General features: G+C 34.3%; 1 protein-coding gene across 7 annotated transcripts in view; it reads right to left on the reverse strand.

Annotated features, from left to right (window-relative positions):
• MAP2K5 (mitogen-activated protein kinase kinase 5) overlaps positions 1-27,584 on the reverse strand; it is a 317,449-nt gene that overhangs the window by 131,177 nt on the left and 158,688 nt on the right. For all 7 annotated transcript variants that reach the window (XM_051980795.1, XM_051980794.1, XM_051980793.1 and 4 more), the window contains exon 13: positions 20,680-20,728. In XM_051980795.1, coding sequence (XP_051836755.1) covers positions 20,680-20,728 — 49 coding nt within the window. The remainder of the gene's footprint in view (positions 1-20,679; positions 20,729-27,584) is intronic.

The raw sequence follows: 27,584 nt of genomic DNA on the forward strand, positions 1-27,584 counted from the left end.
ATGAATACAGAGAGGCCTGGAGAGACTTACATGAACTGATGCTGAGTGAAATAAGTAGAATCAAGAGATACTGTACACTCCCTAATGAATATTGATGCTAAAATCTTAAATAAAATATTAGCAAAAAGATTACAGAAAATCATCCTCAGGATAATACACTATGACCAAGTAGGATTTATACCAGGAATGCAGGCTGGTTCAATATTAGGAAAACTATTAGCATAACTGACTATATCAATAACCAACCAAACAAAAACCATATGATCATCTCAATAGATGCAGAAAAAGCATTTGATAAAATTCAACATCCATTTCTAATAAAAACACTTGAGAGCATAGGAATAAATGGACTTTTCCTTAAAATAGTCAGGAGCATATATTTAAAACCATCAGTAAGCATCATATGCAATGGGGAAAAACTGGAATCTTTCCCAGTAAGATCTGGAGTGAAGCAAGGTTGCCCACTATCCCCATTATTATTCAATATCGTATTAGAAACACTAGCCTCGGCAATAAGAGTCGAGAAAGATAGTAAAGGAATTAGAGTAGGCAATGAGGAAACCAAACTATCACTCTTTGCAGATGATATGCTGGTATACCTAGAGAACCCCAGAGATTCTACTAAAAAGCTATTAGAAATAATTCACAATTTTAGCAAAGTAGCTGGATACAAAATAAATCCCCATAAATCCTCAGCATTTTTATACATCAACAACAAAATCCAACAGCAAGAGATACAAAGAGAAGTTCCATTCAGAATAACTGTTGATAGCATAAAATATTTGGGAATCTATCTATCAAAGGAAAGTCAGGAATTATATGAGTAAAATTACAAAAAAGTTTCCACACAAATAAAGTCAGACTTAAATAATTGGAAAAATATTAAGTGCTCTTGGATAGGCCGAGCAAATATAATAAAGATGACAATACTCCCTAAACTAATCTATTTATTTAGTGCTATACCAATCAGACTTCCAAGAAAATATTTTAATGATCTAGAAAAAATAACAACAAAATTCATATGGAACAATAAAAAGTCGAGAATCTCAAGGGAATTAATGAAAAAAAAAATCAAATGAAGGTGGCCTAGCTGTACCTGATCTAAAATTATATTATAAAGCAGCAGTCACCAAAACCATTTGGTATTGGCTAAGAAATAGATTAGTTGATCAGTGGAAAAGGTTAGGTTCACAAGACAGAATAGTCAACTATAGCTATCTAGTGTTTGACAAACCCAAAGATCCTAACTTTTGGGATAAGAATTCATTATTTGATAAAAACTGCTGGGATAACTGGAAATTAGTATGGCAGAAATTAGGCATGGACCCACACTTAACACCATATACCAAGATAAGATTGAAATGGGTCCATGACCTAGGCATAAAGAACGAGATTATAAATAAATTAGAGGAACATAGGATAGTTTATCTCTCAGACTTGTGGAGGAGAAAGAAATTTGTGACCAAAGATGAACTAGAGACTATTACCGATCACAAAATAGAAAATTTTGATTATATCAAATTAAAAAGCCTTTGTACAAACAAAACTAATGCAAACAAGATTAGAAGGGAAGCAACAAACTGGGAAAACATCTTCACAGTTAAAGGTTCTGATAAAGGCCTCATTTCCAAAATATATAGAGAACTGACTCAAATTTATAAGAAATCAAGCCATTCTCCAATTGATAAATGGTCAAAGGATATGAACAGACAATTTTCAGATGATGAAATTGAAACTATTACCACTCATATGAAAGAGTGTTCCAAATCATTATTGATCAGAGAAATGCAAATTAAGACAACTCTGAGATACCACTACACACAAGTCAGATTGGCTAAGATGACAGGAAAAAATAATGATGAATGTTGGAGGGGATGCGGGAAAACTGGGACACTGATGCATTGTTAGTGGAACTGTGAACGAATCCAACCATTCTGGAGAGCAATCTGGAATTATGCCCAAAAAGTTATCAAATTGTGCATACCCTTTGATCCAGCAGTGTTATTTCTGGGCCTCTATCCAAAGAAATCATAAAAGAAGGGAAAGGACCCAAATGTGTAAAAATGTTTGTGGCAACCCTGTTTATAATGGCAAGGAACTGGAAACTGAATGGATGCCCATCAGTTGGAGAATGGCTGAATAAGTTATGGTATAGAATGTTATGGAATATTATTGTTCTGTAAGAAATGAACAGCAGGATGAATACAGAGAGGCCTGGAGAGACTTACATGAACTGATGCTGAGTGAAATAAGTAGAATCAAGAGATACTGTACACTCCCTAATGAATATTGATGCTAAAATCTTAAATAAAATATTAGCAAAAAGATTACAGAAAATCATCCTCAGGATAATACACTATGACCAAGTAGGATTTATACCAGGAATGCAGGCTGGTTCAATATTAGGAAAACTATTAGCATAACTGACTATATCAATAACCAACCAAACAAAAACCATATGATCATCTCAATAGATGCAGAAAAAGCATTTGATAAAATTCAACATCCATTTCTAATAAAAACACTTGAGAGCATAGGAATAAATGGACTTTTCCTTAAAATAGTCAGGAGCATATATTTAAAACCATCAGTAAGCATCATATGCAATGGGGAAAAACTGGAATCTTTCCAGTAAGATCTGGAGTGAAGCAAGGTTGCCCACTATCCCCATTATTATTCAATATCGTATTAGAAACACTAGCCTCGGCAATAAGAGTCGAGAAAGATAGTAAAGGAATTAGAGTAGGCAATGAGGAAACCAAACTATCACTCTTTGCAGATGATATGCTGGTATACCTAGAGAACCCCAGAGATTCTACTAAAAAGCTATTAGAAATAATTCACAATTTTAGCAAAGTAGCTGGATACAAAATAAATCCCCATAAATCCTCAGCATTTTTATACATCAACAACAAAATCCAACAGCAAGAGATACAAAGAGAAGTTCCATTCAGAATAACTGTTGATAGCATAAAATATTTGGGAATCTATCTATCAAAGGAAAGTCAGGAATTATATGAGTAAAATTACAAAAAAGTTTCCACACAAATAAAGTCAGACTTAAATAATTGGAAAAATATTAAGTGCTCTTGGATAGGCCGAGCAAATATAATAAAGATGACAATACTCCCTAAACTAATCTATTTATTTAGTGCTATACCAATCAGACTTCCAAGAAAATATTTTAATGATCTAGAAAAAATAACAACAAAATTCATATGGAACAATAAAAAGTCGAGAATCTCAAGGGAATTAATGAAAAAAAAAATCAAATGAAGGTGGCCTAGCTGTACCTGATCTAAAATTATATTATAAAGCAGCAGTCACCAAAACCATTTGGTATTGGCTAAGAAATAGATTAGTTGATCAGTGGAAAAGGTTAGGTTCACAAGACAGAATAGTCAACTATAGCTATCTAGTGTTTGACAAACCCAAAGATCCTAACTTTTGGGATAAGAATTCATTATTTGATAAAAACTGCTGGGATAACTGGAAATTAGTATGGCAGAAATTAGGCATGGACCCACACTTAACACCATATACCAAGATAAGATTGAAATGGGTCCATGACCTAGGCATAAAGAACGAGATTATAAATAAATTAGAGGAACATAGGATAGTTTATCTCTCAGACTTGTGGAGGAGAAAGAAATTTGTGACCAAAGATGAACTAGAGACTATTACCGATCACAAAATAGAAAATTTTGATTATATCAAATTAAAAAGCCTTTGTACAAACAAAACTAATGCAAACAAGATTAGAAGGGAAGCAACAAACTGGGAAAACATCTTCACAGTTAAAGGTTCTGATAAAGGCCTCATTTCCAAAATATATAGAGAACTGACTCAAATTTATAAGAAATCAAGCCATTCTCCAATTGATAAATGGTCAAAGGATATGAACAGACAATTTTCAGATGATGAAATTGAAACTATTACCACTCATATGAAAGAGTGTTCCAAATCATTATTGATCAGAGAAATGCAAATTAAGACAACTCTGAGATACCACTACACACAAGTCAGATTGGCTAAGATGACAGGAAAAAATAATGATGAATGTTGGAGGGGATGCGGGAAAACTGGGACACTGATGCATTGTTAGTGGAACTGTGAACAAATCCAACCATTCTGGAGAGCAATCTGGAATTATGCCCAAAAAGTTATCAAATTGTGCATACCCTTTGATCCAGCAGTGTTTCTATTGGGCTTATATCCCAAAGAAATACTAAAGAAGGGAAAGGGACCTGTATGTGCCAAAATGTTTGTGGCAGCCCTGTTTGTAGTGGCTAGAAACTGGAAATTGAATGGATGCCCATCAATTGGAGAATGGCTGGGTAAATTGTGGTATAGGAATGTTATGGAATATTATTGTTCTGTAAGAAATGACCAGTAGGATGACTACAGAGAGGCTTGGAGAGACTTACATGAACTGATGCTAAGTGAAATGAGAAGAACCAGGAGATCACTTTACACTTCAACAACGATATTGTATGAGGATGTATTCTGATGGAAGTGGATTTCTTTGACAAAAGACTCAGTTTCAATTGATAAATGATGGACAGAAGCAGCTACACCCAAAGAAAGAACACTGGGAAACGAATGTGAACTATTTGCATTTTTGTTTTTCTTTCAGAGTTGTTTTTACCTTCTGAATCCAATTCTCCCTGTGCAACAAGAGAACTGCTCGGTTCTGCAAACATATATTGTATCTAGGATATACTGCAACATATCTAACATATATAGGACTGCTTGCCATCTAGGGGAGGAGGTGGAGGGAGAGAGGGGAAAAATCGGAACAGAAGCGAGTGCAAGGGATAATGTTGTAAAAAAATTACCCTGGCATGGATTCTGTCAATATAAAGTTATTATGAAATAAAATAAAATAAAATATTAAAAAAAAGAGACACTGTACACAGCAACAACAAAATTATGTGATGATCAATTCTGATGGACGTGAGTCTTTTCAACAGAGAGATAATTAAGGCCAATTCCAATAGTCTTATGATTGAAGAGAGCCATTTACATCCAGACAGGGGACTGTGGGGACTGCGTGTGGATCACATAGTATTTTCATTTTTTTCTGTTGTTTCCTTGCTTTTTTTTCTTTCTCATTTTTTCCCTTTTTGAGCTGATTTTTGTTGTACAGCATGATAATTATGGAAACAAATATAGAAGAATTATATATTTAATATATATTGGATTACTTACTATCTAGGGGAGGAGGTGGAGGGAAGGTAGGGAGTAAAATATTTGGAAAACAAGGTTTTGCAAGGGTGAATATTGAAAACTATCTATGCATATGTTTTGAAAATAAAAAGCTTTAAAAAATTTAGTAACAAATGTTAGAGGGAAAAACATGCTAGATAATCTAATTTTCTTTTCTTATTACATTGCTTCTAGACCTAGGTTTTAACAAGACATTTGTTCTTCTCATTGAAAAGATTATAATCAGATTAATTTATAAATGCTTGAAAGTTAGACATCAAAGAGTAGTTAATAATGGTTTAATGTCAGCCTAGAAGGTTATCTTTAATGCAATGCTAAATATATCCATGCTTGGTCTTCTGCTGTTTAATAATAATGAAATACATAACTATTTATAAAATTTGTAAAGAACACAAAGTTGAGAGGAAAAGTAACAATGAGATAACAGAGTTAGTATTCCAAAAGATCTTGACAAGTTAAAACATGTACTGAATTTGATAAGACAAAAGATAATTATTAAGTCTTATTTTTAGATTCAAGAAGATAAACTTCAAAGAACAAAATGAAAAACGAATGTGTTAAGTATCAGCTTCCCTAAAAAAAAAAAAAAAAAAATCTAGAGGTTTTAGTAGATTACAACCTCAATGAGTTAAATGTGTAATATGCAATCTTGTCCAGAAAAAAGGTAATTGTCCAACAGAACTCTATCCTGGGCAGACCACATCTGCAGTAATCTGTTCAAGCCTGTGTACCATATTTTAGGAAGAGAAATGGTAAGCTGGAACTTTTTGACTTCTCCCAAAGAGGGCAAGTAGAATAGTAAAGAGTTTTGAGGTAATGCCCTATTCACTCTAGAGAGAAAATTTAGGTGAGGTATGGGATACCTTCAAGTATCTGAAAGCCTGTCATGGGGGTCTCGAGTGACAGAAAGAATACTGTAGTGTGTTCTTTTCTTTAGACTAACTGATGACTCCTGCTTTTTGCATCAATCATTTCTTGAGATATCCTTCCCTCAAGAACCTTCATTTTATTTAACTTTTTCTTTTTACATGGGGGACCATATCTGACAGTGAATATAAAATTCTGAATCTATAGTTCCTCCTTTTTTTCTCCAATCCCTCCTGAAAGGAGGGAAATGTATCTCATCACTGGATCTCTAGGACCAGAATTGATGTTCAAATTAATCAGAATTCATTTGATTTTTAGTGTTAGTTTCATTTGCATTATTAACATTACTATGTATGCTGTTTTCCTGGTTCTGCTTTCTTCATTTTGTTTCAGTTAAATGTCTTCCCATGGTTCTCAAAATTCAGTTTAATTCCATTAATGTAACATAATTTATACAGCCATTTCCCAGCTAATAAGTACCTACTTCTAGGAGGTGTGGAAAGTACACTGTAGAAAGGTATATTAGTAGCCCATTAGGGAAAAAAAAAACTAAACTGTTAATATTCTTTGATCCAGAGATGTCCTTAGGTTTTGTTTAGTTATTGTTGCTTTTATTTTCTGCTACAATAAAAAAGTACTGCCCTGAATGCTTTGTATATATGGGACCTTCCTGCATTCAGTGACCACCTTGGGGTCTATTTTCAATAGAGAGATAACTTCTTCAAAAATAGAGATGCTTTTGGAATAATCACACTTTTTTTTCCCACAACAGTTAGGCCAACGAGAAGCTTTCCCAGCAGTATAGATGTATCTGCTTTTTTATATCCCCTCTAATATTGTCTGCGGGTCTGTTTTATTTTTGCCTGGGTATGAAGTGAAACCCTGCTTGCGCTTTTTTTTTTTTTTTTTTTTTTTTTTTTTGTAAAACAGAACTTTTTTCTTTTTCTTTTTTTATTACTATAGCTTTTTATTTACAAAACATATGCATGGGTAATTTTTCAACATTGACCTTTGCAAAACCTTCTGTTCCAACTTTTTCCCTCCTTCCCCCTGCCCCTCCCTTAGATGGCAAGTAATCCAATACATGTTAAATATGTTAAAGTATATGTTAAATCCAATATATGAATACATATTTATATGTATTGCTACGCAAGAAAAATCTAATCTAGGAAAAAAACCTGAGAAGAAAAACAAAACTGCAAGCAAACAATAACAGAAAGAGTGGAAATGGTATGTTGTGGTCCATACTCATTTCCCATAGTTTTCTCTCTGGGTATAACTTGATTCTTTTCATTACTGAACAACTGGAAATGATTTGAATCATCTCATTGTTGAAGAGAGCCACATCTATCAGAACTGATCATTGAATAATTTTGTTGTTGCCGTGTAAAACAGGGTTTTTTTTCAAATTGCCCAGGAGACTGGGTTTCTCTTGGACCTCCCCCCACCCCTTTTTGAAATCAGGAAGCAATGAGGTATTGAAGTATTTCCAATACACTAAAGTAGTATCATTGGTTTTTTGGCATTTATGATTATTCTAAATGGAAGTTAGATTTATGAAGAGGCAGGATAAGACTGGACCATGGAATTCCCAGTACAAAGATGTACTAAAAATTCTAAGTCTATGCCATTCTAAATAAAAATGTTTGGTCTATGCTTTAGTTATCAACCACATTTCTCAAAAAATATGAAAGCTCTTATATCAGAAACAAATAGTTATAAATATCAAGTCCACCTGCAGAAACATTTTCTTTGAATACCAAGCATCTTAGTATCTTCTTTCTACAAACTTCCGACATCTGTGTAAGGCGACTCCAGCTTGATTGCCAATTTTATTTTTTTTTAATCTAAGTTCCATTCTCATTACCCTTGCATTTCTATTTTTTATCCTCAGGGAAAGAGAGAGCAGTTACTGTCAGGGCATTCTCACATCTTCCAAAGAAATGGTATAGGTGTTAATCTTGTATTTATGTTTGATGTGGGTAATGATGGTTATGACTAGAGCTTTAGGTTTATTAATATGCAGGGCTATCACCTCATTAGTGGCATGCATGTTTTGAAGTTAAGCTGCAATGTTTGCTATAATGTCTGATCTGGCCTAACAGACTTCTTCATTGTTCATTTCCTTTGTTTTTATCCACAGTCAGTGGGTGCCATGCTTGGAGGACTCAGACACATGCCTTTTAATAAGGACAGTTTTTCCACAGCAGCTAATCATTGTGGAATTCCTGAGCCATTTTTAATAACCCTTTCCTAATGTGATTTTATTTCAATTTTGGTATTAAAAAAAATATTTACTAATTCTGACCCAGAAATGGAAGGTAAAAACATATACTCTCATTTGGTTTAGAATGGAGTATTCTAACAGAAATGTATTATATTTGCATACAATGTTTACCAATTTTGAAAAGCCTAAGGTGTGACAAAATATACTTAACAGTAGAACTATATGTAATATATGTTAATTTTTTGATAATCCAGGATACAGATGCCTTGGGGTTTTTATTATAAATGTCAATTATCTATATGCAATGTCAATTATTTGTAACTGAAATTCCAAAGCATTTCCAGTTGAAAGAATGCCAAATAAACAAGATTTTACTATAGCAGTAAATTTCAACTGGATAGCTAGTTTGTCAGCTGCCAATTATTCATATTACATCATAAAAACTAATAATAGACAAAAATAGTTGTCTAGCAAATTCACTATTTAAAGTTTTTTTTGGAAATGGTATAGAACTTTTTTTAGAAAATTAAATAGTGAAACACATTGCTTATATTTTCTAGTAGTTTCTATATAGTTGGGCATTGGATGCCAATGTGTCTCTTTTTCTCTAATTTTTTCTAATGCACTAAGTTTTAGTACTTCAAAAATTAAAAATATGTCAATAATTGGTTAGTTGTAAAAACAGTAATATTAGTGATAATTTTTAAAATTATGATTTCATGTGTGGATACTCCTATCAATACAAATTTGCAAATCTTCTGCATTTTAAAAGACTCTTCTTAAATTGCTGTGGCTAAAAATATTCAATACCCAATTGTGGCCAACCTTTTAGGAGTGTGTCTCTTAGGCAGGCTGGTCCTTGTGTGTCTAAAGTCTATCTCTCTGCCTGGAACTTAGAGATTTGTCATCTAACCCATCAAACTTATTTTATTATAGAGAAACTGAGGTTTTGAGAGGGGGAAGTAACTTGCCCATAGTCAAATAGGCTACTGCCAAGTTTTCTTATCCCAGATTCAATATTCATTCCATTACTATATAGTGTCCACAACTTAAGTTCTATTAGTGTAACTTTCAAGTCACCCCATGTTAATATGACTTATAAACAATTGTAAGCTTGTGGGGAGCCTACTTCCAGTCATACACAAGAGCTTGTGATGAAGAAATTCCCAGCAGGTCTCTTTGAGCCACAAGATCTGATGGTTCAAAATTTATTTTTTAAAAAATCACTCTACTGAAGTCTGGGAGCCCTCTTATTTTTTAGTTCTGAAGTATGTTGACTATTTTGAGTTGGTCTCAAGAAGGAGGGGAAGAGGCAGTTTCCTTGCCTCTTACCCAGCCTCTATGTAGCTATAAGGATATGGGTACCCCCCCCCTCTCTCTTTCTTTCTCTCTCTCTCTCTCTCTCCCCTTTCTTGATCTTAGGCAAATGGATATTCTGAGATGGTAATATCCAGGTACCTTGTGAATTTTAATTCACAGAATTTTTAAAATTCTGAATGTCCTTCAAGGTCTGTGAAACACAGCATAGTACATTCAGTGAAGAAGCATTGGCTACAATGGAGGAAACACTGGGATCAGACATGCCAAGGACTAATAAATGTGGAAAAAGAATCTCCAGAGAAATTAGGCAGCTTTAGAAAGTTGGAGTGAAACATGTCAGATGCACTGACCCCCAAAAGTTGGGTGGGAACTTTATAAAATGAGGGTCTTCCATGAACAAGAATTGTCAGTTACCCCTTTCTACCCCAGGTTGGTGGGGATCAGGTAGAAATGTCTTACATCCATTTTTTTTTTTTTTATTAAACCACCCTGATAAATGCCTTTGCTAAATAGATTATGACAGAATTATCCTTACAACATTAGGTTGGCAGTCTCCCTTCTGGAGACCCAACTTGCAAGAGTGAATGTAAACTTGGGGAGTAATCCTAGAAAAGTCCCTATTAAGTATAAACTCACTTTGGTCCTCAGCAGCCCAACTTTTTTCTCTTCATACATTTCCTTGATAATTTTGATGCCTCTTATTATGTGTATGTGATAATTGGTAAAACACTGTAGGATTTTACTTGGGATCACAATCAGAGTTGGAAGGAACCTCAACAGCCTTCAAACATTGAAACTATACCTAGTACAATATACCATATAAATGGTCATCCAGTCTTTACTTGAAGACCTCCAGGGAGGTGTGCATCTTTCTATAACCCTATGGGTAACTGGCAATTTTGATTCTTCTAAGATCATGATGCCTGACAATCTAAAGACATGATGTAATTTTGCAAGAGTACTGGCATTAAAAAAAAATAAACTTCTATAAGTAGTAAGCAGCATGAGTTCATTGAAAGCATTGTATAATTTCTCAAATGAAATCCTGTCCAATTTTCATCTCCAATTCAATTCTGGGCCCATTCTGCAGGCCATCTGCAGTGTTCATTCAAGACCTATATACTGATGGCTGAACTCAGTGGGCTGCCTGTTCAACTTGCATGTCATGATTGGCAATATGTATTTTTCATCACTTTGTTTTTCCAAAGTGGATAGCTAATCTCTTTTGAATGATCATGGATTTCATAAAGAAGGCCCTGTAGTGTTCTAGGCAACTTGCACAATATTATCCACAAATAGGAACATCTGGTGAATCTCGCCATCAATAGGGAATCCCTCTTTTATTTGGGTTCTATTCCTCCCCAACACTGATGAATATCTTAGGTGAATATTTTTCTGTTTTATGCCTCACTTGATATTGAACATGGTTATTCCTGTGGTTACATCTGTCATGGTATCTTGTATGATTTTTAACATATGCTTGGGATACCCTGGGAGAACAGATTCTGTCCAGTGTGGCTTTTAAACTCCTTCTGGTTTGTTTCTGAAGCTACATGCTTGAGAAGATAGGGGAGGAGTCATGATTGAGGGTGGAAAGAGATATTGAGCATGTGATTGATTCATCAACAACACAGCAAAAGCAGGGCCTCCTCATTCTGTTACTTTGGATGCATTAGTGAGATGGTATAGAGCTCCAGACTTTTCAGCTAAGCTCCTGGAACAAAAATATTGCTCCAGACAGATGATACCTTACTGTTTTACTAAAATCACAGGAGACAATAACCACATGCTCTATTTCCTAGATAAGGCCCTAGCTTTTTGGGGGCAGTGCCAACTACTCATCCTTGCAACCAAAGGGGCTTTTGTAATTGGGAATCTGTACAGAAATGCACTTGACTTTTTGGAAGATAGATCACTGGGGAACTACTGATTTTACATTTGAGTTTTAGGTGTGATTTAGTTTTCCTCAAGAGACATTATGCTTTGGCTTCAATGCTAAGCATCCCTTAGGGGATGAAACTTTTACATGAAATTTCACCATCTGAATCTGAAAAGAAATCATTTTAAACAAGGATTTTGAGAGATGCATTCTAAGATTCCCTAATAAGTATTTTGCCAGAGATAATTTGTTAGGTCTGATAGATCTGCTTAGCCAAGTGGATCCCAAGTTGGCCAAGATGGGAAGATCAACAGAAGGACCAGAGTAGCTAGGAGCCACTTGGCAAAGGCAGGTAATTGCCACCATACGAGAAATCGTGGCCTGTATTTTCAATGCAATTCCAGATTGTGTGATTGCCATTGTCACTGGCTAAAGGTTTGGATGGAGCAGAGAGTCTGTAAGAAGACAGGAGAGTTTGAGGAAAAGAGTGCCATCTGAAGTTTCCCAAGGGCAGAGCCATACTGAATTTTCTGTTCTTCCTTTTTTTGTCTAGGTAGTACTATCCTTACCACATCTAAAATAATACTATTTTGTCAGAAAGTATTCAGAAGACAACCAATGTATATTTTCCATGATTCCTATGATGAAAAAGATGGGTTGAAAAGGACAAATCAATACCCACTTAGCCTTGAGGAGGGTCCTTACATGTGGGATAAGCAAGTATGGTGGACAGAATTTTTAAATCCAGTCCTTTTTGGGGGGCTGGCAGAACGAGGTGGTCCTTAGCACTTCTCAGCTCTTTGAAAGAGAGGCAGAAAGAAGAACCAAGAAAAAGAATGTTGCATAAATTCCAGACAAGGAAGCTCTTAGAAGACAAGGTAGTCCTTCTTTTCAGGACAGACTCACCAGCCCAGCAGGAGTTAGGCAGTTTTTCTTTTGGAGCATATAAAGAAGGGCAACTCTCATCCTCAGAAGGAGAGAAGGGAAAAACAAGCCTTGGAGTAAAGATATTGTCAGATATTTGGGATACTGTTGGTTTGCGAAGGAGATTAGAAGAGATGAGTGTTCCCTATTGTATAAAATTACTTCTTTTTTTCCTGTCATGAAAAGGGAGCTACAAGGGGAAAGAAATGTTTGAAGTTCTTCAAAGAGAAACTTAAGAACATCAGAAAGTAGATTCAGAGATAGTATAGTATATGTTGATAAGAGAGTCCAGGAGGCTGGTGTGGGTTTCGAGTCCAACAGCATTTAAGGAATTATTTAATACACGTTTTGTTCTAGGTTGGACACTTAGAATTAGTGTCCAACAGTAGCATGTTCTGGAGATAACATTGCAATATGAAAGCTGGTATGACAACAGAGGGAGTAGCCTGAGAGTAATCATAAGGATGGAGAGTTTACAAGGGAAGAGGGTTGTGACCTGCCCAATACAATATATTTGGTATAAGATTATGATGAAAGTCCTTAAAGTCAGATTCTGTCTAATATAGTATATTCCTTCTAAAATCAGAAAGAGTGTGTCATGGAAATAGTGAACACAAACCTGGGCAGTCTTCAAGGGACAATAAATAGAAGGACCTGGTGTGCTATGAGTCCATAAGGTTATGAAGAGTCAGACATGACTGAAGAACAAACTGGGTCCACCAGTACTAGTACTCCAACTTTCACTGGGGTTTGTGACAGTTTATTTTTAGAGCATCTTTAAGGCAGTATTTTATGTCAAATGTCTATTTTTCAAAATGAGCAAATCATAGTGGAATCTTATTAAAGTCTCTATTCTTGCCAATAAATCATGTGATTAAAATTGTGGCCAGGTAGAAATCTAGCTGTGAAAGCCTGTTTGCTCCTTTGCATGTTCTGGTAAAAGATATCCCTGATGCATACATAGACTGTTCTCAAAAAGATGATCTAGGGATGAGGAAGTCAACATGTGGGTCAGTATTTGTTGATGGCTTCTTGATCTTTAGGGAGCTAGAAGAGGAAGTAGCAAAAAAGAAGTGCCATTTGTGATCTTTTCCATTCTTTGGCATCTTCACTTTTCTCATATAACCTGAAAACTGGCTTTTAAGACTTTAAAATTCCCGAGAGCACCCATTTCTTCCTAACTTCTTAGGTGACATTGCTACCTTCTCACAGTTTATCATACACTAAGGCAATAGAATCCAAATATGGGAGTTCCATGATTGTTGCCAGTGAAAATAGGTGGTCATAGAAATGTTGGCACAACAACCTATTTCATTTTTTCCTACTATTCTCCCAGTTTTCTCTACAAATGCTCTCAGAATAATCTAGCTTAGTTGGCTTTTATACCAACTTGTTTGTAGACTAATTTTTGCCTGAAATGTTTATTACTACTTTGTAAAAAGACATCGCCTATAATGTCATTCTCCTCCATACTGTTTTGCAAGTAAACTTGTACTCTAATATAGTGTTGCCCATGGTTACCATGCCTTTGCTTGGCAAAGAGAGCTTCTACTGACTAAAAGTAATTTCTTGATTTTTTTCTAGTTATGTTGTTAAAATGATTCTTTATATTCATTAGACTCCTCTTTTGTGACAACTGACCTTTTCCTGTTTCTCTGTACTTCAGGAGATAACTACTTGCTTAAATAAGTTAGTTTGAAGTTATTATTTCAGTGTCTTCTTGTCATTTTTACCCTTTCTTATTTGAAGTCAATGCTGATCTATGCTCTAATGCAGGGGTCCTCAAACTACAGCCAGCGGGCCAGATGTGGCAGCTGAGGACGTTTATCCCCCTCACCCAGGGCTATGAAGTTTCTTTATTTAAAGGCCCACAAAACAAAGTTTTTGTTTTTACTATAGTCTGGCCCTCCAACAGTTTGAGGGACAGTGAACTGGCCCTCTATTTAAAAAGTTTGAGGACCTCTGCAATGAGTCACTAATGTGACCACAGGAGAAGTATGAAATAGCTCCTATAGGGGTAACGATTAATTTCTTTTTTTTAAAGTAAATTTCATTTTTTTAAAGGAGGCTAGTTAGTGCCCAACTCTCTTCTTAATGAAAATATTCATGATACAGAAGTTTCTTTTGAATTTCTTAATGTTGTACTTCAGCAAAATTTCATCATCTTTCCCCCTACTCACCTTTACAATGAAGTCACTAAGTATTAAGTTACATATGCTGACTTAGTTTTGAGTGTCTTGTCTTGTTAAATACTATATAGAACTTCCCTATTTCTTTATTTTCTGTGACAAATATGATACAAATCTACAATTATTTTTAGTGTAATCTGCTTGCATTCATTCTGAGCATTGTAAAGTAAGATAACCTAATGTTTTATGATGTTTCATTTGACTTTTAGCACATGTAAAACTGCTCCTACTCTAATTACCTCTTCAAAAAGAACCTGTGAGATATGTTTTCATTTAATAGTAGTACATAGCTCTAGAGTTGGAAGGATCATCTAGTCAATGCTTCATTTTTCAAATGAGGAAAATAAGACCTCGGGAAATGAAGTAGTTTGCCCCAGAGTGATACATGTTAGAGAGAAAATTTTGGCTTCAGAGCTAATACTCTTTACCACGTATTGGATTTTGATTTATATCAAAAGTACTAATAAAGACATGGCTTAGGTTCTTCAGTAATAGACTAAATATTAAGACCCCAGAGTCAATTCCTTACCACAATGATGCGTCATATTGAGCCTATTTTTGGAAAAGGAAATCATTTAAATATGGGAAATAGTCTTTTTTTCATCATGTAACCAAACATACCCTCATTTCTTAAACTTTGTTTCCTATGCCCTAAAAAACATACAATAAATTCCTCTTTTATTCCTGGATTATAGGAGAAACATTTAACAGGATAGCAAAATTCACATTAGAGGAGACTTAAGGAACTAAAATTACGATTTTGGCTGAAAAAGCTTAGAACATTTCCCAACTTATGTTCCACGAAACTATGTTCCAAAGTACAAGTAGGAATACCATAAATAAATTAAAAACAAATATGATGCTATTGATAGTTTTATCTCTAAAATATTAAAGACAAAGTTATATAAAACATCAATGTGATAACTACAAGGGGTATAAAGATAGTTTTAATTTGATTGAGGCCTCTTTTCCACTGTCTTCTTATAGCACCTCCCCCATAGTATTCCCCATTTCAAAAACAGCACTCTCACTTGAAGAATCCTTTATAATTTGGTATTGGTACATGTACTGCTGGAATGTTGATCATGATTCATTTAAAGACAGTAAAAATGAGTCGCTGCATTTTTAAGAAAGTGCTGCAATGAGCCTGCCCAGCAAAAGTGTATATAACAACTACATTACCTATTTAATTGCCTGAGCTGATCTTAAAAGCTCTGATCTTTAATTGCCTGATTGAACTGATCTTAAAAGCTACATCTTTTTTTTTTTTCCCTTTTTAAATCAAGGAGAAAATTAAATGGGGCTTTTTGGTAAATAAAATGGTATCTTTAATCTTTTTTTGTAGACTCCAACTTATTAAATATGAACAATAGAAACTACAAATATTAACAGGCATGGTAATAACTTCTCAATATAGAGTAAGTTTCTGACTAAAATTCATTAGCAGGACCTTCTGGGATGTCTGGGAACTTCTACTTCTCAATAAAAACCATAGGTTTTTAAATCTTGAAGGTGGAAGTTTAAATGTATAGGCCAAGAAACTTAAAGTTAAACCTATAAACATATTTAATAGGTTGTATTATCACAGCACATTTATTTCTACAGTTGATCATTCTTCAACACTGGAAAATAATGGTGCAACTGCATTCTAATTCATTACTCTATCTAGACAGATAAAGATATGTATACACACACTGGTGATTATTTAAAACTGAAATCCCAGGAGGGAACATTGCTGGACCATGAGATATTAATTATTCCTCCCTCCCATGATTCTTTTTTTTAAAAGCTTTTTTATTTTCAGAACATATGCATAGATTATTTTCAACATTCACCCTTGCAAAAAACGTTGTGTTCCAAAATTTTTTCTCCCTTTCTTGCCTCTACCTCTTCATCTAGACAGCAAGTAATCTAAGTTAAACACGTGCAATTCTTCTATACATATTTCCACAATTACCATGCTGCACAAGAAAAATCAAATTAAAAAGGAAAAAAAAATGAGAAAGAAAACAAGATGCAAGCAAATGACAGTAACAACAAAAGTGAAAATACTATGTTGTGATCCACATTCAGTTCCCACAGTCTCTCTCTGGGTACAGATGGCTCTCTTCATCACAAGACCACTGGAACTGGCCTGAATCAATTCGTTGTTGAAAAAGAGCCATGTCCACCAGAATTAATTATCATATAATCTTACTGTTGCTGTCTCACATGCTTCTTTATTCCCTATTTTTCACTTTGTATAAACTAGGAAACTGAATGAAGCTGGGGGAGAAATGAGAAGAAAAAGTGAAGCATGTGAAGCTAAAGTACTTCCTCTTTTTGACTTTGAATTGACCAAGATTTTTCTCAGTAGAAGCTCATCTAAGGCTGAAAAGGAAGGTTCAGTAAAAGAACAATTATTAGTAGTCCTGCATACTTATTTATGTCTACCCTAGCAAATAGGATAAAAATATCTGAATCTATCTACAAAGGTGGCAGCACCCATGCCCACGATACAAAATGTCAGTATACCAAGGAAAGAAATCATAAAATGTGATTCTTCTACTATCAGATTCTATCAGTTGGCTGAAGGTAAGGAAGTTAAGTGATTGGTCTGGGATGCTATTAGTAAATGTCAAAGGTAGCATTTGGACCCTGGATTCCTGATCCTAAGTCCAACATACTATTTGTTATGCCTTTCAGAGATGCTTGCAATATGTCCCTCAAATAAGAGCTGGCTATCTATGATTATGTGTGTACTCAGATTAACAGACAGCAAAATGCATAGAAATGTCACTGCTACCACACTAAAGAAAGCTGGGCTGCTGAGTTGTGAGGGCACAAAGATAGTAATTGTTATCAGTAGCTCTAGAAACTACAGCATTCTCCCTCCAAAGCCAGAGCAACCATCAGCCAACAATTACAAGCAGGAAGAAGCACTTTTCAGCTGATGTTTATTATTCTAGTCTACGGGTATCAAACTCAAAGAGAAAGTGAGACCCTCTGTGACTGAATTAGAAAAACATGTCAACTAACTTAGAAAATGACATAGCAACATGTAAATCCACTTAAAACAGCTACCTTTTCAGCACCCTATTACAACTGAAAAGAAAAATAAATAGATATTTCCCTAACATCAATAGTACCAAAAAAAGAATCAAATAACCCACCTGGATTAACAATCCACACTATCTATATCATCTTCCTAAAATAAATAAGAATGGCACATCTAAGTGCTGCTGCTAACAAAATATCATCCAGAAACCTTCAAAAGACTGAAATTATCTATGTGGCTACTAATTTTAAAAAGACAAACCAACAATAATTGCAAGTTAAATAAAACTTCTTCATTACCACTAAATTTCTCAGAAAGATTCTCAGAGACCTGATTGCACAGCAGTAAAAGTTTGCCTGATAGACAGTTTCTACCACCCACAAGATTATACTGCTGGCATAAAGTATAAATTAATCCTAACAATGATTCTAAAGAAAACAGTATTTTTATGGAATTCTGCACTTTTTTGTCTTAAATCTATTTTTTACTTCTAAAATCAATATGGCAATAAGAATTGATTACTAGGTTAATTAGAATAAGCCCAGAATATCTATTTGGGGAATGAAGAAGGTTATGAGTATTGGATTAACCCTATGAAATTTATAGGATATAAATAATATCATCTACAAATAAAGATAATATAAACTTTTCATATTTTTTCCCATCTATTGGGTATGTACATATGTCCGCCCACATGTATACATATATACACAGAGAAAATATTGTATTTAAATCACTCCAGTTAATGTTGGAGGGGATGTGGAAAAACTGGGACACTGATACATTGTTGGTGGAATTGTGAACACATCCAGCCATTCTGGAGAGCAATTTGGAACTATGCTCAAAAAGTTATCAAACTGTGCATACCTTTTGACCCAGTAGTGTTACTACTGGGCTTATATCCCAAAGAGATTTTTAAAAAGGGAAAGGGACCTGTATGTGCCAAAATGTTTGTGGCAGCCCTGTTTGTTGTGGCCAGAAACTGGAAACTGAGTGGATGCCCATCAATTGGAGAATGGCTGAATAAATTGTGGTATATCAATGTTATGGAATATTATTGTTCTGTAAGAAATGACCAGCAGGAGGATTTCAGAAAGGCCTGGAGAGACTTACACGAGCTAAGTGAAATGAGCAGGACCAGAAGATCATTATATATTTCAACAACAGTACTGTATGATGATTGAATTGCCCTCTTCAACAATGAGATGAACTAAATCAGTTCCAATAGAACAGTAATGAACTGAACCAGCTACACCCAGCGAAAGAACTCTGGGAGATGACTATGAATCATTACATAGATCCCTCTATTTTTATCTGCCTGAATTTTTGATGCATTTTTTGAGGGAAAAAATTGGAACAAAAGGATTTGCAACTGTCAATGCTGAAAAATTACCTATGCATCTATTTGTAAATAAAAAGCTATATAAAAAAATCACTCTAGCCAAAGTTCTCTAATGTATATTTTTATATCAGCTGCACACTCAAAAAAAAAAAAAAAGGATAATAATAATAAAAGCTAACATTTAGACAGAACTTAATCTGTGCCAGGCTTGTGTAAAATACTTTACAATTATTTACTTATTTGATCTTCACAACTCTGAGAGTAAGGTGCTATCATTATTCACATTTCACAGATGAGGAAACTGAGGCAGAAAAGTTAAGTAACTTGTTCAGGGTCACAGATAGCTAATATCTGAGGCTAAATTTGAACTCAAGCCCAGTCACTATTCTATTCAGCTTACCATTCATTTAACTGGCCTCATGGCAGCAATAATGGTTTTAAGTAGATATTTAGTTTGAAGTTTCATTTAACTTGTACAATTTTTATAGAATAAAGAATGAGTGGACATTTTAGTCTGTAAAGCATAGATTTGGGAAGAAATCTGGAATCACTAGAATTAAAAAAAGAAAAAAAAACAAATAAAACCTTAGTAACAGATGTGATACAACAATTGAAAACATAAGTTGGTTTTTTCTCTCATTGTTTATACCTTTTTTAAAAAAATGTTTCTTTTAATCACATCTAATGTGTGTGCTGTTGCATTTCCCAACTGTGCATAAGTCTAGACTGAGCAGATGTGTAAAATTAAACAGTACTGTTACTAACATTAGGCCCTGAAGTTGCTTTGTAATAGTCTGTTTCTTACTTAATAATTTGCTCCAAATGAATCCAGACATTTTGGGAACATTAAAATAAGCAAGGAGAGGTTCCTTATGTAACATTCAACAATTATCAGATTATCGTCTCATCTGTTTTGTAAATAGACCAGACAGACTTCTGACTATTTCATTGATTTCTTATTTAAAGTTTTAAGTTGAAAGTATTAAGAAACTACAATTATCCCTTTCACATCATGGGGATTTAGGAGTGTGGTACCTCTTGCAATATGGAAAATCCACATAAAACTTTATGACCCACTTTTTGTACCAGAAAAGTCTGAATTATTAAGGTATTAAAAAATAAAATATGTTGACATTATACAGTACTGTACACATTTTATGCACTTCTGTGGTTCTAAACTTTTTCTATGTCATCTCTTGGCCTTCACATGTTGTTAGTAGTTTTTGCAAAACTACCCAGAAATCCCCATTTAATTTTTTATGCTGAAAAGTTACAATGTAGAAGGAATAAGTATAATCTTAAATCATACTATTATAACATCTGGAACCACTAAGTGAATAAATCAAGGCAAATTCATTGAAGGTAAAAAAATTTAAATAATTAGAGTTAAGTAATATGATAGGGCAATGTCATATTTAAATTCTAAGAAAATCTTTACATAGCTTTGCTTAAGCATATATATTGCAAATATGGAACCACAAGAATCCATATATTTTCAGTGACAGGAATAGGCCAATAAATTTTTTTGAAAACATATGCCATGACAACATTTTATGTCCCAAACCTCCCCAAAATTTTGAATGTCATTAAAGATGTGCCATTATTTCTTAAATACTAGCCAAATGTTAATTTTACAAATAAGAGAAAATTTAAGTCAACACATACCTCTATGTAATATCTTTAAACTCCACAGGTAGGTTAGGCCTTTAACAACCTAAATATAGAAAAGACAAAAGGTAAAAATATTTTAAATTATGAATTTAAAATTTTTAAAATAATTAAATCAGATTTCAAAGCAATCAATATAATATTTAATATTTACTAGTTTTGTGTAAGACCCAATGATAGGTGTGGTAGGATATACAAAGGAATAAAAGGCATGATCTGATTTTCCCCGCCTTCATTTAATCTAACTATGAAGATAAGATATAGGTATATAAGACCTTAATAATATGAAATAGTAAACAAATGTAAATTTAAAATGTATAGTATAAACAAGAAATCTACAGAACTTCAGAGAGGAACAGTTAGGCTAGTGAGATTATTTAAGTCTTTGAATGACAGATAGGTTTTCAACAGGGAGAAAAGGAGGAGGGATCTTGATAAGAGACAAACCAATTCAGAAACAGGAAAGAAAAGAGCAAAGCTGTATTTGAAGGAGTGCTATTGTCCAGTTTGTGCAGGGGAGCAGTAAAGATCAAAAAGGTTGATACCATGTAATAAGACAATGTAAACACTGAAATCAGAATGATTTGATTTTCCACTCTCAGAAATCTACATCAGCGACTGTGAGTCAACTAAGATCATGAAATTGTCCATCAATGTATAATACCTTTTTGCTAATGTATAATGCCTTCTAATGAGAAAGTCAAGAGTTGGTATTAGCCAATATTTTTTAAAAAATGATTTAATATTTCACTTGCATTATGAAATTACCAGAAAAGTTTGCAAATTGGCAGCACAAATCAGCAGTTATTTTAACATAAAATTCACATAGTTGCCCACAAAATGGAGTGGATTTGTACACATGGAACAATAAGTAACTGTGGAGTTTTGCAGATAGTCATTAAATATTACACCTGAAAAAACTACCAGATCTAAAACACACATATTCCGAAACTCATGATGTATACTTCTTAATTTTGGCCAGTTATTAGCCAACTTTTGAATCTTTATTAATAAGCTATCAAAGTGCATGAAACTGCATTTTTCACAAACCATCAATGTGCACGAGGGCACACTCTGGTAATTATTGCAGCAGTTCAAAGAGTTCCACATGTGAACAGCTTAAGAGCAAGACTTACAAATCTCTCTATTCACAAGTTAATTAATCATCAACATTTGCTTAAAATTAGCATATGAATTTTGTTAGACATAAAGAACATACACCATATCAAAATAAAAACTTCAAGCCAAGTAGTAGGATACACAAAAAAAACCAAAACCCAAAAACCAATCCTCCTAAGTGAGAAGTGGTCACGGAACTGATTTGTTTTGAAAACAATGCAATTAGATTTGGGAATTCATTGTGTAAATATCTCAACTAAAACAGAAATCCTAAGAACAAGAGAACAGAGAAAACATGAAAGATAAAGTCAGTAAAGCCAATTTTAAAAGAAGTTGCTAAAGATCTAGGGCAGGACAAAATCTCTATCAATTAATGCCAGACAGAGGTTAACATTTCAATTGTACACATACAGTTTTGCACTCCTGAAAGGTATGCTAACATAGTGTAATCAATTTCATTAGGTGTTTGTATTGTAGTGTAAAGAAGAGATAATTGCTTCTAAAGATAATCTACCAGGGAAAATTTCACATAAAATGAATTTTTGCTTTAAAATTTTTTGTCTGATGTGGAACTTACTTCCCAGAAAGTAAAGTAAGAAACCACACTATATAAAGAAGACTGCATTTATTAGTCACTGAAGGGAAGGGAAAGGAAGAATGGAATAAGCATTCATTTAAGCTCTTACTATGTGGCAGGCAATGTGCTAAACACTTTATAAATATTACCTCCCAACAACCCAGCGAAGTAGGTATTCTTACTATCCCCATTTTACACTTAAGGAAAGTGAGGCAAAGAGGCAAAGTGACTTGCCCAGGTTTATATAGCTAGTTAGTATGTGCCTGGCCCAGCACTTTTATCTATCATATCATCTAGCTGTTCAGAAGTTCAGATATATATATATATATATATATATATATTATATATATATATATATATATATATATATATATATATATATATATATATATATATTTATGTATAAAAGGTTAATATTAGCTAATAATTAAGAATTTTTTCCCAAGTCATAAAAGACCCATCTTTTTGGAATAAGAACCAGTGTCTATGGGCACTGGTAATGATATTAGGTTTAATTTCTAGGCTTGAATAAATAATATTTTTTTTTATTAAAAAGCAATACACTAGTGAAAATCTTGGAAAATTAATGAATAGGCAGAAAACTACTTGCCTGAATATATAATTTATCAAAATTATGAAAAGAGAAAAAAAAGTTGTAGTGTTTCCTAAAATTTTAAACTATGACCATGTTATTTTTAAGTTTTACTGAAATATACTCAAACTTCCTCTTAAAAGCACAGGAGAATTCTCATTTGTTGGAATCTTTACAAACTGCTAACTAGAGTTGATCTAATCTTACAAGAAGATGTTTTGGGTAGAACCTGAAACAAGGTACTAAGTAGAACTAATTAGTACAATGCTTGTGTTTGCACCTTTACTCATTGGAGTTCACAAGTATGCCAGCTTCACAAAGTAAACTTTGTAACTTTGGGAATTCACACCTCCCTTAAAGCTCTTTGGGCCAGAGAGCACTATGGGAGAAAACCCATAATCCCTCTCTCTCGTATCCCACAATTCCTCCCTCTTGGATAAAAGAAACAGACAGAGGCTCTCGGTCAGATTTCAGCAGAATTACGCCAGAAGCCCTCTCTCCGAGGCAAGGCAAGGAAGAATATTTTCCACTTGGCTGGCTGGTCGCAGAAGAGAGTTCAGCTGGACTGGAGAGGAGCATTCTGGTGCAGACACAGAGCACTTTGAGAGATTTCACCAGAATGACATGAAGAGTGGAGCTGGCTGGAGGCTGAAGAAAGCAGAGGCAGAGGCTGAAGGACAAAACCTTTGGATTTGGCGACATTCGGAGGGAGCGCTTGGAACCAAGCAGAGAGATAGGTCTCTAAGCTAAACGGGCTATATTGGAGATAATAAAAGATCTGAACTTTTATCACCTGGCTGCATTTGGGAAGAAGATCACCACATTTTGGTGCCCGAACAGGGACTGACAAAATCCTGATTCCAGGGAAGGCACCCAGAGAGAACTTTTATAATATTTTAAAGAAGAACAAGAACCCAACATTTGAACTCCAACACTCATTCAACAAAGAAGTCAGAACTCTTGTTTATAGAAAACCTAGAGGGCATTGTTGGTATTCAGTTGACTAAGTCTTAAAATGCCTTGACAAAGCCTTGACACTCAAAAGTACTTATGCCTATTGTCAATCACTCACCTTCTGACAGTTCAAGTGCACATCCTTTCAGGGACAACTTCAATTAACATTAGCACTCAAAATACAGTGCACAATATCACGGCTTCAGAAATCAAAGTGACAATAATACAGTGTTCATCCAAAGCAGGATTGGCATCATTTCTTACAGGTTTCAAGAAAGCAAACATTTCACAGGAGGAAGGGCTGAAGCTAACTAGTTCATGTGTTAACTTAGGGATTCCTTTGTTCAGTTATAGAACCTCCCATCATTCATCCCATATCTCTAAGATCTGAGTAAATTATTGCTGAAACAACTGAGAGAGTCACTATTGCTTCCTTCTGTTTGGATCCCTGCCTTTCATTTCAGTGACTGAAACCAAGAATAAACCTCTGACTACAGGTTTTTAAATGTAAAAAGGAGCAGATATTGAAAGATCTATTACTTTCCATTTTCATCTCTTCATTTTCTCTCTTTTTTCTCCCTTTTTCCTCCTCCCTCCTTCTTTCCTGATGCTACTTCTACTTTTCCATTTCCTCTTCCCTGAATGACACCCTGGGTACTATTTGGTCTTGAGGTTAGAACAGCTATTAATTCCTGTTTTAGGATAATACTCATGCTGTCCCAACACACATAAAGATCACAGAACAACAGATTTAGATATGAATGGAGCTTTGGAAGTCATCTAATGCTCAGCTTCCTTAACTCTAGTTTGCCACTCCATATAGAGTCTCATATGTGGGGGCCAAGAAATTATGATTTATTATCATTAAGTATTTGATTTGTAAACTGCCTCTCTAAGCAAAGTAATTACCTATAGCAGAAACTGGAATCAGGCTAGGAGAACATTTATTGAATCGCCTCCTTATCAAACTAATTCCAATAAAGTTCTTTCCTAATGCTTCATTGTGACATGGGGGTGGATCTTGGTTCTTAAAGACTATTTGGAAATTCTGATCGGTCCTACAAACTAATTTTTCTATGTTCATTACCAAAAAGTCAACTCAAATTTTATCTATCAATCTATCTAAGCCACAGTAATTCCTTAAACTCATTTCTGGGAAGAACCAAATCTCTGTGATTTGCATTAGTGCAGAGAGTAATCAGACCAATGTCATTAGAAATTTTTTGTGAGGTAGTGAGATTCAACTATAGGCTACAACTTATGAAAGTGAGTGAAAGAGAGAAATAAGCCGTAGAATTCTTGAATGAAAGATACAAAACTTGTGGTTTTGTATCTCCAGAACCTGGCTATTTGCTTATAAAAGTGTGTACTTAATAAATATGGAATTATCTTTGGCTAATTCTGTTTTGAATGCCACTCCTTTCCTGTCTTCTGTGTTTTACATGTTCTTTCTGTTTTCTTCCTCCTTTGTGCTGACCACAGCTTTTTGCCAGTAACTGTAACTTGTGGAAACTGCCAAGGTGCTGCTAACCTACTTATAGTTCCAAAAAATTGAGATCTTTGAGGTGGGGGAAAGGGGACAGGGAAAAGTCATTTTATAAAGTTAGGATCTAGAATACATTAGAAAAAGTGGCAAATGAAGACTCACACACCAGTTTATAGAGTTAGAAGGAACTGGGCATATTTAACCACAAGACTAATTTTACAGAAGAGGAAATTCAAACAAACTCCTTTCCTTACCAAATACAAAGACTTACCAAAAGTCACATAAAAATAAGTGTCAGGGCTAGGAACTGAATTCAGGCCTTCTAATTCTAAATTTGGGAAGTCAGGAAGATTTGGGCTCCAATTCCACTTTGGACTTTTACTAGCTTTAGTTGAAGCAAGTCACATAGATTCTCTATTCCTCAGTCTCCTTATCCACCAAATGGAGAAAATAATAGAATTTACCTCACAGGGCTGGTATGAGGATCAAATGAGATAATTTGCAAACCTGAAAGTGTGAGCTATTATAATTATTCTATAAAACTAGATTAGTCACAAAGGCGAGGGGAAATACACACGTTTTAAAAGAACGTAAAGCTATAAAAAGATCAGGACAAAAGTGAAGAGTGGTGTGATTTAAAAAAAACTGACAAGTTTGTAATTAGTGGATGTATGCTGCAGGATGTACCCAATTTTTCCTGCTTCCTCTATCCCTCCTCTGGACAGCAAAGATCATCAGAATAGACATGTGACTAGCCCTTGTGTGTCTCCACCACACAAAATGAAACTTAGGGGTTGCAGGAAAATAGAGAAAGGGAGAATCCTATCTGTATGAAATTTAAGAGGAAAATGAATACTTTTTAAATTTTTTAAAATGTGGGATCTTTGCTTCCCTTAATTAAATGTGCTACTAAATTTTAGAGCTGTGGACCACTAAAAGCAACACCATATCATTCATACTTGGAAGAAAAAATGAAACATTTTTATTTTTACATAAGAATCTTGATTTTAAGAATTCCAGGTCCATAGCAAAAATACTGCACCAAAATATGTTGATTATGAGCTCCTTAACAGCATTAGCTGTTAAAGCAAGAAAGTTCCCCTCACCCTGGGCAGTTCACACCAATAATTAGAGAGAAAAAAGTAAAGCTGTGAATTACAATGAACTAAGAGGAAATAACTGTCCATGTTGGATTAAAGGACTTAAGTTGTCAGTTTGATGTATAATGAACGTGAAAATCAGCCATTTAATTAAATGGTACATGGTATAATCACTTTGTTATGCTTTAAACTGCTTAAGTTATCAGAGCACCTTCTATCTAGCAATTGTTTAACATTACCCCACCCCATGTGAGACACACTTATCTAAATTTATTCTGATCTGAAATCCAGAATTCATATGATATTTGCTTATCCATTTAAATTTCCTTAGTAAATATTTAGGAATTAAAACAGTTTTATGAAAACAAAATAGGAAGATTGTTTATGACCACCAAGACCAAATTTCTAGAAATGGTGTGAAGAATTACTACAAATTAAAATAAACACACATACAGATCACAGTACAACAGATTTAGAATGGAGCTTTGGAAGTCATTTAATGCTTAGTTTCTTAAGCTCTAGTTTGCAACTTCATATAGAGTTTCATATGTGGGGGCCATGCAATTATGATTTATTATCAGTAAATGTTTGATTTTATATCTATTTTATATACCTATATACTTAAAATCACATAAAAATTTCTCAGGCAAAAAGGGATCACAAATAGAAAAAGTTTAAGAAGCCCTAATTTAATCAAGTCAGGTCAATAATGTTTATTAAGAGCTTATTATGTGCCAGGCATTGTGCTAAAGAAAACCAAAACCTCAAAAATCTCTTCTGAGAAAACTGAGGCTCAGAGTAGTGTAAGTAGATAATAATAATAACCAATATGTCAAGAGCATGTGATTTCATCAGTTTAGCAATTCCCTTGCTATTAATGAAGATTAAACCTCATCTATAATCTATAATCTTACAAATCGGCCCGAAACTCAAGGAAAGTGTAAGGATATGCTTGTTAATAATCAATCAATACCAATAAAGTAGAAAATTTGAATCTACATTTATTTCTTTCAGAATAAAAGATTCCTCATTCCTTCAAAATGAAGTAGTGCACAAACTGGCTCATTTTGTAAC

The sequence above is a fragment of the Antechinus flavipes genome, chromosome 2 (assembly GCF_016432865.1).
Source record: "Antechinus flavipes isolate AdamAnt ecotype Samford, QLD, Australia chromosome 2, AdamAnt_v2, whole genome shotgun sequence".
NCBI lineage: Eukaryota > Metazoa > Chordata > Mammalia > Dasyuromorphia > Dasyuridae > Antechinus > Antechinus flavipes.